The sequence below is a fragment of the Rutilus rutilus genome (genome assembly GCF_951802725.1).
Source record: "Rutilus rutilus genome assembly, chromosome: 14".
NCBI classification, from domain to species: domain Eukaryota; kingdom Metazoa; phylum Chordata; class Actinopteri; order Cypriniformes; family Leuciscidae; genus Rutilus; species Rutilus rutilus.
Window position 1 is genome coordinate 19,164,082 of NC_140219.1, and position 12,963 is coordinate 19,177,044.

Here is a 12,963-nt window from a genome sequence, read left to right on the forward strand (position 1 = left end):
AAAATGTAGATGAACCAGCTTGTATTAGAGTAATTAACAATAGCTTATCACGTGCAAACCCCTGTAACTCTAATTCCACTCCCTGTCTGTCTCTGTGTGCGTAATTACCCTCCCCTGTAGATAAACGCTCTTCCTCTACTACGAACCTGAAACAGACTGACTCAGTCATCAGCAAGCGTCTCTCCTCATCCTCTGCCACCCTCATTAATTCTCCTGATAAAAGTAAGTGTCCTCCCTGCCCTCTCCTGCCTTTTCTTTATCCTTTTAATAAATGAGCATGAGTACATACTCGTTAATGCTGGTCATGTGTACTAAGCAGATTTAATGACAAGTCATGTCACACACAGGTGCCTCTCCCTGTGGTTCACTTGATGATTTTCATTTTATAATGTTATTTAAATGCAAATACAGCATTGTGTTTGTTTGAATGGACCATAAGTGTCTTTGCCATCTCGGCAGCTTATGATTCTTGCAGACATGCTGTTTCTCCCCACAGTTTCCTTTTCCTCTAACAGGAGCAGCCAGCCATGACTAAGGCGGTTTCACAACAGACACTGTTTGTGTTGGATTCACCTCTTCATTTCCTTCTGTGCTGGCATATTTTAGTGTGGTGCCAAAAAAGTTTAAGGTTTTAGATCACTTTTGTGTTGATTTTAGATTTGTGTGTATGTGTGTGTTTTATCTTTGAAGTCTGTCTTCAGTCCCTCCTGAGTGAAACCCATCTTCTCGATTCTGGAGCTGAGCTCTCTTTTGTCCCTCAGGTGCGAAGCGGAGAAGTTCATCTTTGAACCGGTTGCCTAGCAATGGTCCTCAGGCCTGTAAAGAAGCTCATAAACAGCCTCAGGTGGAAAAGACAGGTGCCAAACTACCAGTGCTGTTCCTCTTTTAAAGGATTAGACAGAAATTAAAATTGACTTTATTTACTCACCCTCATGTCATGCTCAACCTTAATTATTTTCTTCTGTGAAATACAAAAGAAACAATTTACCTGTTGTTTTGCCCCATTCAGTTATATGAATGTGGGCTGGAGCTTTCAAGCTTCAAGAAAGGAACATTAGCACCATGAAAGTGTCAGTAATTTCTTTTAATTTTTTCTTTTGTTTTCCAAAGAAAGAAAGTCATATGGGTTTGAAGCGGTGATTAATATGATGATAATATGATGGGTGAACTATCCTTTTAACATATTTCTGCACGCAGCCCAGAGAACAATGAACAATCTCAGGATCTCCTACATCATTTTTTTTAATGAAATAAAGGGTGTTCGCCTTTATTTGCTTACTTTAGCTCAGCAGTTTGCACATTGTCATTCTGAAAATCTAGTTTCTATGCAAATATGCATTTAAGCAGGCATAGACATTCGTAAGCATGCACCTCTTAAACATTTACAGTCACTATTCTCTAAATCCACTGAAACCTACTGTACATAGAACCACAATTATAAAGCAGATTCTAGCTGCATTGTCCTCATCAAATACGCATTTCCTCATTCACCACAAATGACACTTGAAAGCTGAGACAGAAGAGGCCCTGCTTCCTGATTGATTCTAACGCTTCCCTGTCCACTCTGTCTGTAGGCCCAATCCCGAAGAAGCGAAGCTCCTCCCTCTCTCGAGTGGGGGCTAAAACGCAGCCCGCCCCCAAACCAGAGATATCCACAGCAGATGAATCAGGTGCTTAAGTCCCAACTGGGACATTTCACGTGTGCCTGTTCGCCGTTTACTAATAAATGAGCGCAAACCTTTTTCGCTTCTATGGTCCATCTTGCTCTTGTTTTAAGGATTGGTTTGTGGTTATAAACGTGCTGCGTCACTCTCCCTACGTTTTTTGCTTGATTCGCCCTTCTACTCGTGCATCAAATCATCATGCATCCAGAAACATAATCCACAAATGTTGATGCTCTTTTGTCCATAAATCGGTTTGTGCTTACTGCTGCCTTGAGCTTAACCTTTCTTTGTTGCTTCGTTCTTTCAGGGAGTTCTCGCTAACTGACCTACTCACCAGGAATGAGCTCTTTGTGTATGTTAATACAATGTGTTTTGTGAACATTGTGTTGTTTTTCTTCCCATATGACATTAACCAATGAGTTTGGCCCCTGGTGCCATGTCTGTTTTCAGTGTGTGTGAGTGTGTCTGTTGCAGAGTGTTGACTGGTTTTACAGATAGGCTTTTTCTTGTGCTGTAATTATTTCTAGATATCATGTTTGCAGGACTCCTGGTTATATAGTCACTCTTGAAAACTAAATGACCTACTAAATTGTGTTGTGATGGACCATTTTAGAGTTTGCCCATCAGTGCATACTTGTTTAGCTAGACGCCAGCTTTCTCTGTTCTGAAAGCACTTCCTCATTTCTGAGCTCACTTAACCACATCATCAAAAGCTTCACAGCCTCAACCTCTCTCCATAACTTAGAGTGAATCAATACAGTGCCGCGGGGAAAAGGAAATGAATGGATCATTTAAAAGAGACATAAGCCGCCGGTTTCACAAACAAGGCTTAAGCTAGTCCCAGACTAAAACGCATGTTTGAGCTGTTTTAACTGAAAGCAACTTGCTCTGACATATCTAAAAAAAAGTCAGGCCCATTGTTTTGTCTCAAGATGCACACCTGTAATGTTTTTTTTTTTTTCTAGGGCATGTTTATAAAATCTACTTAAATGTCCTAATTGGAGTAAGGCCTAATCCTGGCTTAATTTAAACCCTGTCTGTGAAACCAGACCTAAGTTTTTAGAATCAGAATGAGCTTTTTGCCAGGTATGTTTACACATACAAGGAATTTGGAAGCTTCTACAGCACATACAGAATAACAGTGACAAGACATATATAGAATATATTAAACTACACAATATTCAAAATAGATAATAGACAATTATCTGTTACAGTCTGTTACAAACATACTGTACATTAACATATTGTCTATTTTGTATATTACTCCTTCATATTTCTGTTTTTCCCAACTGAATTTGTAACTCGGGTTACAAACAGCTTCCATGACAGCAAGAGCTTTTTGAGCCTTTTAGCATTTTCTGCCACAGTTTTGCATTGTACAAACTGTATCAGATTAGTTAAATATTTGTTTTCCCTACATTCTGTAAAACTGCAGTTGAGACCAGACTGAAATCAAATGCTGACGGACTTTTCTTAATACTAAATTTGATGTATACCTCAAATTTAAAAAGCCTGACTACAAGCATTTGACTCGTCTGATGGATCTCAAAAAGCTCTTCAAGTTACTCTTTAGTCCTGGCTTTATGTTTCCCTTTTTTGTTTTCACCTCCACTTCCACAGCCCTGGTCCTGCTCCCAATCACCTCTCCCATATCCCACTAATATTCTTTTTGTCTCTCCAGCATTGAGAGTCTCACCTTGATTGCATCAGCCGTCCACTGTTTACGTTTGACCCACAATCACTTTTCTCTTTGGTTTTTGTGTTAATTCTTGCATTTTAAATCACATTGGTGTCATTCCTCTCTCCTTCCTCCTTTGTGTTTATTCCTCAACCTCTTTTTTCTTTTCCCTTTTGTCTGCTCTGTTTTCCGTGTCTGTTTGGGCACACCGTGTATAGCTCGCCGCTCGTTGGCCGCCCCCGTGGACAGCGGTGTCCTCAGTCGGCTGCTCACACCCACCCAGGCCTCGCTAGCTAGAAGCAAGAGTGCTGTGGCCCTGTCTGCCGAAGGAGGCGATGCCCAAGGTAACACTAGAGAGAAAGGGAGACCCAGCTCGTACCAGAACCCTCCACTTGTGTGTAGATATAAGACGCTCTGCAGGGGTGCTTGGTTGGCTTGTTATATTGGGCATGCTGCAGTTTTGAATCACATGCATCAAGTTTTACACACACATTAACAAATTTGGCAATGTTAAATTTACAGGCTTAGCAGTCTTTTCTAGAGATGCACAGAAATGTTTTATCATTGCACTTTTTTACCAAAATGCCATTTAATTGTTTTATGTCCGTCGAAACATGGTACTGGAACATGTAACAGAAACTGTTATGTTAACCAAAGCAGTGTGCACGAGAATTGAATTTAGATACCATCTGATGATATTATCGGAAATAAGATAGCATTTAAAGTTGACGACGCACGTGCACCTTCTTTGCGTGATTCACATAGAGAAATCCAGACAGATAAAGATGACTGCACAACAATGCCACAGCAATGTAATGCCATAATGTATACAGATGTACAAAATACTCTTATTATATATTAGTTCAAGCATTCGATGTCTGAAGTCACTCGAAAGTTTTCATTTCGGTGCATCACTAGTCTTTGCCCTTGTCTCAATCTCTAAAAGACACATACATACACACGTCAACATTTGCAAGGTGTTCCAGGGCTATTGCTGAGGGATCTTTTGTAAGCTGATTAGCCGAGCGGTTCTGTGTGTGAGAGGGAATGAGTGGAGTGAATCTGCGCCCTGCTGTTGCTACTTCAATCCCCAGCTGATCCACACACGGTCCCTGCAGACCAGCAGCATCACCCTAAACATCATCTTTAGTTTCCAACGCTACCAAACTCACTTTAAATTCCCAGCAACCTGTAAAGGCTGAAGTTCATTATGTGTAACTTGTTTGACAGGGTTTGATGTTGACAAGATGCTATCAGCATTGCTGAGTCTGATAGTATCTGAATTGCATTATTGGTTTCTTAATATAGACCAAGAGATGATTATGAATCCGCAGCTTATGGATCAGTTAACTTTATAGGCTTTCCATGATGCTAACAGTCAGAGTTAATTACAATGGGTGGAGATTATCCCAGAAATCTCACTGTCACAGCAGACCCAGGTCAGCCCTTGCTGCTCACCTCACTTCACCTCGGCTTCACCAACAGATACTTGGCATCCCATGATCAGTTACCATCTCTATAGAGCACAACAAGGGCCAACCGCATTTTCATGTCTTTGATTTCAAACGTATTTTTCCCATTTGTTTTCTTTCTAGGGATTTTTTTTTTTATTATTCTAAGCCATTAACTGAATCAACCAGCTTAAAGATGAAGCACAACATTACAAACTTGTATTTGAAGGAAAAAAAGTATTCAAAAACTGAAAAAACAAAGGTACAAGCAATCATGTGCCAGAATGATGGTTTAATATGAAACCATTTACTTATTATCAGTAATTTATAACTATAATGCTTTGGTGTATTTGGTGCAATTTACATTTCCATAGTAACAGTCACTTCTCTGGTTGTCTGTTTAGGATTCACGAGTAGTGTTGTTGTTCGTTGAGAATTTAGCTATTAAACAATTTTTTTTTTGTAATATTCAAAATCACTCTGACTTCTTTTCTGCAGAAACATGCTATTGCTTGGCAACCTCAAAGCTCATCATAGGTCTGTGTTGAGAGATATGTTATTGACAATTTCTCTATGGAGAAATGAATGGGATTTTTACTTTGGAAACTGAATGTGGGATGTGCTCCTAGGACTGTCACTAGGGGGGTGAATTTCAACAGTTGTATGTGAATGTTGTAGATGGTGAAAAGGTGTTTTAACATTAGATTTGGAATTTTGTGGATGCTATGCTGTGTGATGTCCTATATGGGGCTATAAGGGGAGAATGAGTGAGTGAATGTTGTTCAATTTACAATATTGTTGAGCTGACTAAAACTGCAGCCTAAAGTGCTTGCTTGGTGTACTCGGAGGTGTGCTTTAGCGTATTGGTGACCAGTGTGTTGTCTGTCCGAGATGCTGTCTGTCCCCTGCCATGTTTCTTTCTGTCTCACACCCACCAATCCGCCAGTCTTCCTGAGGCCATCAGTGCTTATCAGTTCCCCATCAACCAGTATGACTGATCTAACATACACCAATGTTTTGTGCTTTTATCATCCCTCTCCCCTTCTCTCTTTCTCTTTATATCTCCCTATTTCTGTCCCTACCTCTACTTTTGCTTTGCTCACCCACTCGGCTGCTTGTGACGTCCCTTCCCTCCTGTCCCTGGCTGTGCACCACTGACTGTGTCCTTTACCAGAGTCTCACCTGTGTCCTCGTTCAGCATCTGCCAGCCCCATGCAGCCCCTGGCCCGCGGAGCCCTACGCAGTCGCAGCAGCGACCGAAAGAAAGTGTCTACTTCTGTGTCTGCGGATGCCATCTCCAGTATGACACAGGTGAGCAGATGATTCAGACTTCTACATTGAAATGGATTAAATTGTTCTTTTTTCTTTTTCTTTTCTTTTTTTAATCTCAGATGGAAATGTGTTTGTAGATTTGGTTCTACCAAATAGTAAGAAATTCATTTTTGAAAGAAGTCTCTTATGCCATGGTTGCATTTATTTAATAAAAAAATTACAGTAAAACCAGTGATACTGTGAAATATTATTACAATTTAAAATAAAAGAACCGTTTTCTATGCGAGTATATATTAAAATGTAATTTTGCGTTTTATTTTGTAAATGTCTTGCTGACACTTTTGATCAATTTAATGCATCCTCACTGAATAAAAGGATTAATTCATTTAAAAAAATATAATCTTACTGACCCCAAACTTTTGAACGGTAGTGTACTTTGCAATGAAAAATTGTATTCAATTTGAAAATACTAAACTGATGCATTTTCACTAGTGTTTCAGATATTTAGACCACACAAAAACAAAGAAAAACTTATAGAAGAGCTGCATGGTGTATGTATATAATTTGATCTCAAGAGTTTCCTCAATACTCTCATTACCAGGATAAGCTTAACGGAACTACAGTACCTGCGTTATCTGTGTCTTCGTTAGTTGTATCGGCCTAAAACAATATGCACTCATTCAGACATTTATATATCCGTATATTATGGTTTGCTTTGCAAAACAGCTTGGATTTATCCCTGACGTTAATCAGTGAGCTGTTCATTCTGAATAACACTTATCTGATCCCGGCTTAAGACCGCTCCAGCAGCAGCGTGTACTGGAGAGATAGGGAACTGGGTTACATCAGTTACTTTCTGACTAAGTGCCAAGCCCTCCTCGCATAGTAAAACATCCAAGGTACTTTTTTTTGACATGACGTGAAGGCCAACTATGGTATACCCATAAATTTGTCCTCTGCATTTAACCCATTTAAGTTAGTGCACACACATATTAGGTGCAGTGAGTAGTGAACACACATACACACTGCAAACCGTATTCTGTGCAAATGCTTGGCCAAGGCATTGGTTGTCCTGTTGTACATATTTAATCTATTATTGCATTACTGTGGCTGTAACAACAAATCTCAGTACACAAAGGGGCAAAAGAGTAACCTTCTAATGTTTTTGCCATTGTGTTATAAATTTGTCAAACATTTAAGTAACTTCCTCAGCCTCATCAGGGTTGTCTTCAAACTTGCTTGTTCATTATGACCGAAGTTGACACTACGCTGCACCGGTGACCCTCCGATGTGATCCATGGTCTCCCGAGACTGGCGGATACCTTACAATCAGATGTGAACTACATGTGACAGTCTGATCCCTCATATAGAGGTTTAGAAATGCCCACATCAGTGATTCATTCAGACACAGTTAAATTGTAGCGCTGCCCTGCATATAATGAACGCTAAGCGAGCTTGAGTGTGTGTGTGTCCCAGAGAGAAAGGAGGGCTTGCATTGGCATATTCACTGGAGAAATGTAAATTGAAACTGACATGTTTCCCTCTGATGGTCATACTGTGCTGTAGCTTCTCCAATGGCTTGGCCTTATAGCTCACTAAATCTGATCTGCTTGATAATCATTTGGAGAGTTCGAAACATGGTGAACTGAGAGACATTTTGAAACATGGTTAACTCACTTCTAGCTGCTTCACGTTGTTCATGTTGTTCCAGTAAAATACATCTTCACATATATGAGCCTGTCCCACATTTAGTGCATTTGTCACATTGACACTCTGAGCACGTGGACAGAAGATTAAAAATAGATTGAAAGGACATGTTTACTCCGGTCTTGTTCAGATTGATGATAGCAGTAAAATCCTAGCTGCAATTGAGTGATATATACACCTTGCTTTGATTTAGCCTGAACAGCAATTGATGATCACTACATAGTGAGCAAAGTGCCTTTCAGATGTGGGGATCTTCTTGTTTAGTCCAATAGTCTCATACCACAAATTTCTATTTTAAAATTAGTTTTAGGGTTTTGCTCATTTTGTCATGTTTTTGCATTTGTAAAAGCAGAAAGGTGAGAAGGAGAAGCGTTTCACGTCACCAGTAGGAAAACGCCCTGCCTCGCCCTCTAGTCGTCACCGATCCCCGTCTCCTGCTCCCGCTGCTAACACCACCTCAAGAGCGCCCTCACCTGGAGCAGCCAAGTAAGACCCCTGAGATCAGTTTTAGCCTTCATTGGTTTCACTCTTAACTAATCATTTGATTTCAGACCTTTTCAGTCTGCTGCTCAAATTGCATCTCCCACTGTCTATAGTACAAGCCCATATTTAACATTTCTCTTTTAATTGGTCTCCTTCAGGCAGAGTCCACGCTTCCGCCCTCCTTCCCCCAGTGGCTTGAAACAGCGTCCTCCATCCCCTCAGCCCTCTGCCACATCCAAACCTCCACCCATCCAGAAACCTGCTCTAACTCCCACCGGCCCGCCCACCCTTCGCAGGAGGGATTCCAAGCCAAAAGATATGTCTCCCATTATGCCTGTCGCCCCACAGTCTCCAGAAACCAGCACAACACCCACACCAACACCCAAGACCAAAGAGGGTGAGTGAACTCAAAAACCCAAGTATAGAGAAACAGAGAGATGAGTGAAAGGTAGAAGTGTAAGGGGAATTTTAAAATTATGATTTCAATAACATTTTATTGAAATGTTAAAGCAAATTCTTTTAGTATGACTTTCTTGTTTCAACTCTCTGATTGGTTGATATGTCTTTGCAGAATCATGGGTAATGCCCTTTTCATGAATTTTGCTGTTAAACAGTTTTAATTTTTTTAAGAAGCTGAAATAATAAAGATTGATTTAATAAAAGCATGTACCATTGATTAACAACCACGTAGCTCAAAGTATGTCTTTATCAGCTTAAGTTATCATTAAAAATCAATTACCCTATGGAGAAAATTAATTGGATTTTTACTTTCAGAACTCCATAAAAATAGTTGCACTATTTAAATGCCTTCTCTGGCAGTTACATTTTAAATTCTAACATTTGTGGAATTTAGTTGACATTTCTTTCAGGACCAATGGGAGATTTTCAAACTTTAATGATACATTTAAAACGTGTAAAGTTTATCAACAATGTGTAATATGTAACATTTAAGGCTAAAATATCTGCTAAAGTTGAGTTGAATTAATTGTAAAAAATAATTGTCGAATATGGAGTGTGAAGGATTTCGGTACAGTACTGCTTTGTGTGTTTTAGTAATGACTTTAACCTGTTAAGCTGCAACCCCACTTTTGAAAAATCCCCAGAAATGACATACCCAAACTGAAACACATACAGTTCATGAACCCTTTGTACTAAAAGCACAAGTATGATCTCATTTGAAAGCTGACACCTGGCAGTTTATTGTAAATGTAGAATTAATTATTGTCATAATGAAATTTTTTTTTATAAATAGCTTCAAAGTTTTGTAAAGTTATTAGAAATTATTTTTTATGAAACATCCTCATGAAAATAAAATTGAAGTTGGCACTGTAGCAATCTAGAAATGCACTACAGCTAAAGCCACATGTCTAAACATTTTATGTTTAAAATCTGAAGATAATAAGTCCAAAACTCTGGATTTAGTTAAATGTTTTTCAAGACCATGTCAAATGACTTTATTTTTAACGTCCTGGAATGTCACATGATCACGGCTCTTCTTCATGTTCCATATATGGACTATTATTGTGCTTATAGCGCCCTCAGGCTATTGGTATGAATTAAAAACACAGTATCAGAGACAGAGTATCTAAGCGCTCATAATGATTACATCGACGCATTTGGGTATAAATTCAATAAATATTATTCCTGTCTATAGAAATCTGATGTAAACCTATGAGAATATATCAATATTTCTCCAAATCTGCACATTTTTGAGCTAAAAGCCCTGAAGGACGTTGTTTTGTGTATCGCTGTCATGACGACAGCACGGGAGTTTTTTTATGAATGAAAGCGGCTGACGCGCATAATTCATATTAAAGGTATCGACTCATTTTTTCATTTCATAACTCCTGACACAAATTAAGAAATAACTGTCGCTATAAGTTTCTCAGAATACAATAGTGGTCAAATACTGAAACTTGAGTCTTATATCTTTTTAATGATGTATAGTTTGTCAAGGTATAACATTAAATCTGATAGTAACTTTGAATTATATATAAAAAAAAAAACGCTTCAGTGCGCCGACGCACTGGCAACGGTTAACAGGTTAAAGGAGATTTATTTAATCATCTACTGTTCAAAATGAACTGAGCTTTAAAAAGGTCTTTCCAAATGTCTGGCTAAAATAAAGCCTTTGAGTTATTACAGCAGCAAACCAGCACAGTTTGTGTGATGAACTGTCTTCTTAGATACGTACTATCAAGGTCAAGAACTGCTGGGGTTACTGAGTTTGTATACAGTGCCGAGCTTGTTTATCCTTGAGACACAGTGCCCTCTGCTGGAAACACTTATCATGTCTTTAAGAGTCACTTTACCTCTTTTTCAGTTCATTTTATTGTGTATTACTGTAACAAATGAGGTAATGTCGAATTTAGATGTTAATAGGCATAATATATGTGTGTTTTCAGAATCCAGTTCCAAAGCCAACGCAGGAACCAACTCAGCCGCAGAGGCTTCCAAGATCCTGGCGGAGAACCGTCGTCTGGCACGCGAACAGAAGGAGAGAGAAGAGCTACTCCGCATACAGAAAGAAGAAGAGGAGCGGTGCGTTTATTTGATTAGCTTCAGTAGTGTGTTTTAGTATCAGGAGCCTGCTTTAACGGCTTCCAAATACACTGGTCAAATCATGTATTATTATCTTTAACCCACATTTAATCCGAAAAATCGTAACAAACACATTGGCATATGTTTGTAGTCATATTCCTGTTTTTCTTGTTTTTAAGAGCAGGTTTGTTATGCAGTCATTAAGCTGAAGCGAAACCCTGCATCTGTTTTAAAACTATTTACCTTTGAAGTGCCAAAGGCCCTAAGGTATCGTGTCTCAACAGGCTGAGGAAAGAGGAGGAGAAGCGTCTGGCAGAGGAGGAGCGCTTGAGGCGCGTGGAGGAGGAGAAGAGGCTTGCGGAGGAGAGGAAGAGAGAAGAGGAGGAGCAGGCTCGTATAGCAGAGGAGGAGAAACAGCAGACAGAGCTAGAGGAGCTGCAAAGACAGGCTGAGGAACAGAAAGAGGTTAGTTGACCCTCCCATTGCACAGACTCCATGATAGAGATGTTGATTTTTCAGTTTGAATAATTGACTTCTTGCTCATCCAATGGCAGCGTGAGGAGGCAGAAGCAAAGGCCCTAGTGGAGGCAGAAAAGCAGCGTATAGAGAGAGCACTCATTATGCAAAAGAACCAACAGGAGCGCATGGAGAGAAAGAAGGTGGACACTATCACATGACTCTGACATTTACACAGTTTGCATTTATGGTAGCAGCTGTAGATTAAAGAATCATACAAGTTGCTTGAATATTTTGTCTCAATCTGCAGAGAATTGAAGAAATTATGAAGAGAACCAGAAAAACAGACCAAATGGATTATAAGGCAAGTTTTATTGTATAGCACACAACTCATTATTATAGAGTGTTGAGGCATGATGTCTCTGTCTGTTGTGCATCATTTCCATTCCCAAAAAGTTACTTATGTTGTGTGTGTGTGTGTGTGTTCTCTCAGAGTAACGATGATGAGAGGGACATTCCTGATGAAAATGGAGAGGAGGCTGAGGACCAAATAAACTGTGAAGATAAGGGTCAGTATCTTTATGCCAGAATATTGCTTTGTTGGCAACAACAGTGAGTTTATTTGTAGCGGATGAATGATGTTTCACAAACTAGCAAGTGAGAAGTGACAGGCGAATTGCTGAAATTAAATTGAACACTTATTTTACACAATATTTACTAAATAAGCAAATTCAACAAGGCAGTCAGTGTTAAAAAAAATTATCAAAATATTAGCCAGGTTAATCGATCACAATATAATCTAAAGCATAATATTGGACAAAACTGACATTGCTTTATTTGGTTCTGCAATCTATATTGTTAAAAAAACAAAAACTTTTGTTTGCAACACATTTATGAACACTATTTGATGAAAGGGGTGGCGAATTATGTGTTTCCAAATGCACATTATAATAGACCCAAACTCTCAGCACGTAGAGAATGCACAAACAGCATTTATTGCAAACATAATTAGGTGAATGCTTGTAAATGCGCTTCACTCTGAAACACGCAACGCATGTTTAATTAATTTAATCACAGCATTCGCATTTTGATAATCTCACTAGGCCTTATTGCACTCACGATTGATATATTGCGTAGCTCTATGTAGGATGGAATAGCTTAACTGCCTCATTAAATTTCAGAGAATCAGGCTGTTGAGTCAGAGCAAAGTGCCAATGAGACAGAGCCATCAGACTCTCAGGAGCATTACTTGCCTGTGGAGGAGCCAGTTGCCGAACAGGAAGAGCCAGATGTTAGTATGAACAGACAAACAGATGTGGATAATAAGGAGAACAGCAATGGACCAAGCACAGAAGATCCCTCAGTGGACAGGTAAAAAAAAAAAACCTCTTTTACTCTAAGGTTATGTCTGGGTTAGTGGTTCATAAAACAACTTCAACTTTTATATTTGTGCTTTAATCTCCAGCAGCCCCCCTCCCAAGTCCTGTCTGATGGAGGGCTCTGAGTTTGTGAACGAGGACTCTAAAGTGAGCCTGGTCCCTGGGTTGAATGGTAAAGGAGGACCCTGGAGCTTTGAGGAGCTGATCGATCTGGGCGTTCATGCGAAGAGCAAACCCCTGATGGACGATGGAGGCCCTGAGGGACCTAGAGTGGCCTTTGAAGAGAAAACCAGCTCAGTTCATCCAGCCCAGTCTATTGAAACCCTGTCCGG

General features: G+C 39.6%; 1 protein-coding gene across 19 annotated transcripts in view; it reads left to right on the top strand.

The window, feature by feature from the left end:
* The window catches only part of map7d3 (MAP7 domain containing 3), a 30,414-nt gene that overhangs the window by 14,708 nt on the left and 2,743 nt on the right, over window positions 1-12,963 (top strand). For 2 of the 19 annotated variants that reach the window (XM_084430871.1, XM_084430886.1), the window contains 14 exons: window positions 121-222; window positions 762-857; window positions 1,575-1,670; window positions 3,561-3,686; window positions 5,968-6,104; window positions 8,122-8,258; window positions 8,414-8,652; window positions 10,661-10,796; window positions 11,081-11,261; window positions 11,351-11,455; window positions 11,563-11,616; window positions 11,746-11,821; window positions 12,434-12,623; window positions 12,718-12,962. In XM_084430871.1, the coding sequence (XP_084286997.1) occupies window positions 121-222; window positions 762-857; window positions 1,575-1,670; window positions 3,561-3,686; window positions 5,968-6,104; window positions 8,122-8,258; window positions 8,414-8,652; window positions 10,661-10,796; window positions 11,081-11,261; window positions 11,351-11,455; window positions 11,563-11,616; window positions 11,746-11,821; window positions 12,434-12,623; window positions 12,718-12,962 (1,920 nt within the window). The remainder of the gene's footprint in view (window positions 1-120; window positions 223-761; window positions 858-1,574; window positions 1,671-3,560; window positions 3,687-5,967; window positions 6,105-8,121; window positions 8,259-8,413; window positions 8,653-10,660; window positions 10,797-11,080; window positions 11,262-11,350; window positions 11,456-11,562; window positions 11,617-11,745; window positions 11,822-12,433; window positions 12,624-12,717; window position 12,963) is intronic. The other 17 variants (XM_084430888.1, XM_084430875.1, XM_084430889.1 and 14 more) reach the window with 13 other exon arrangements.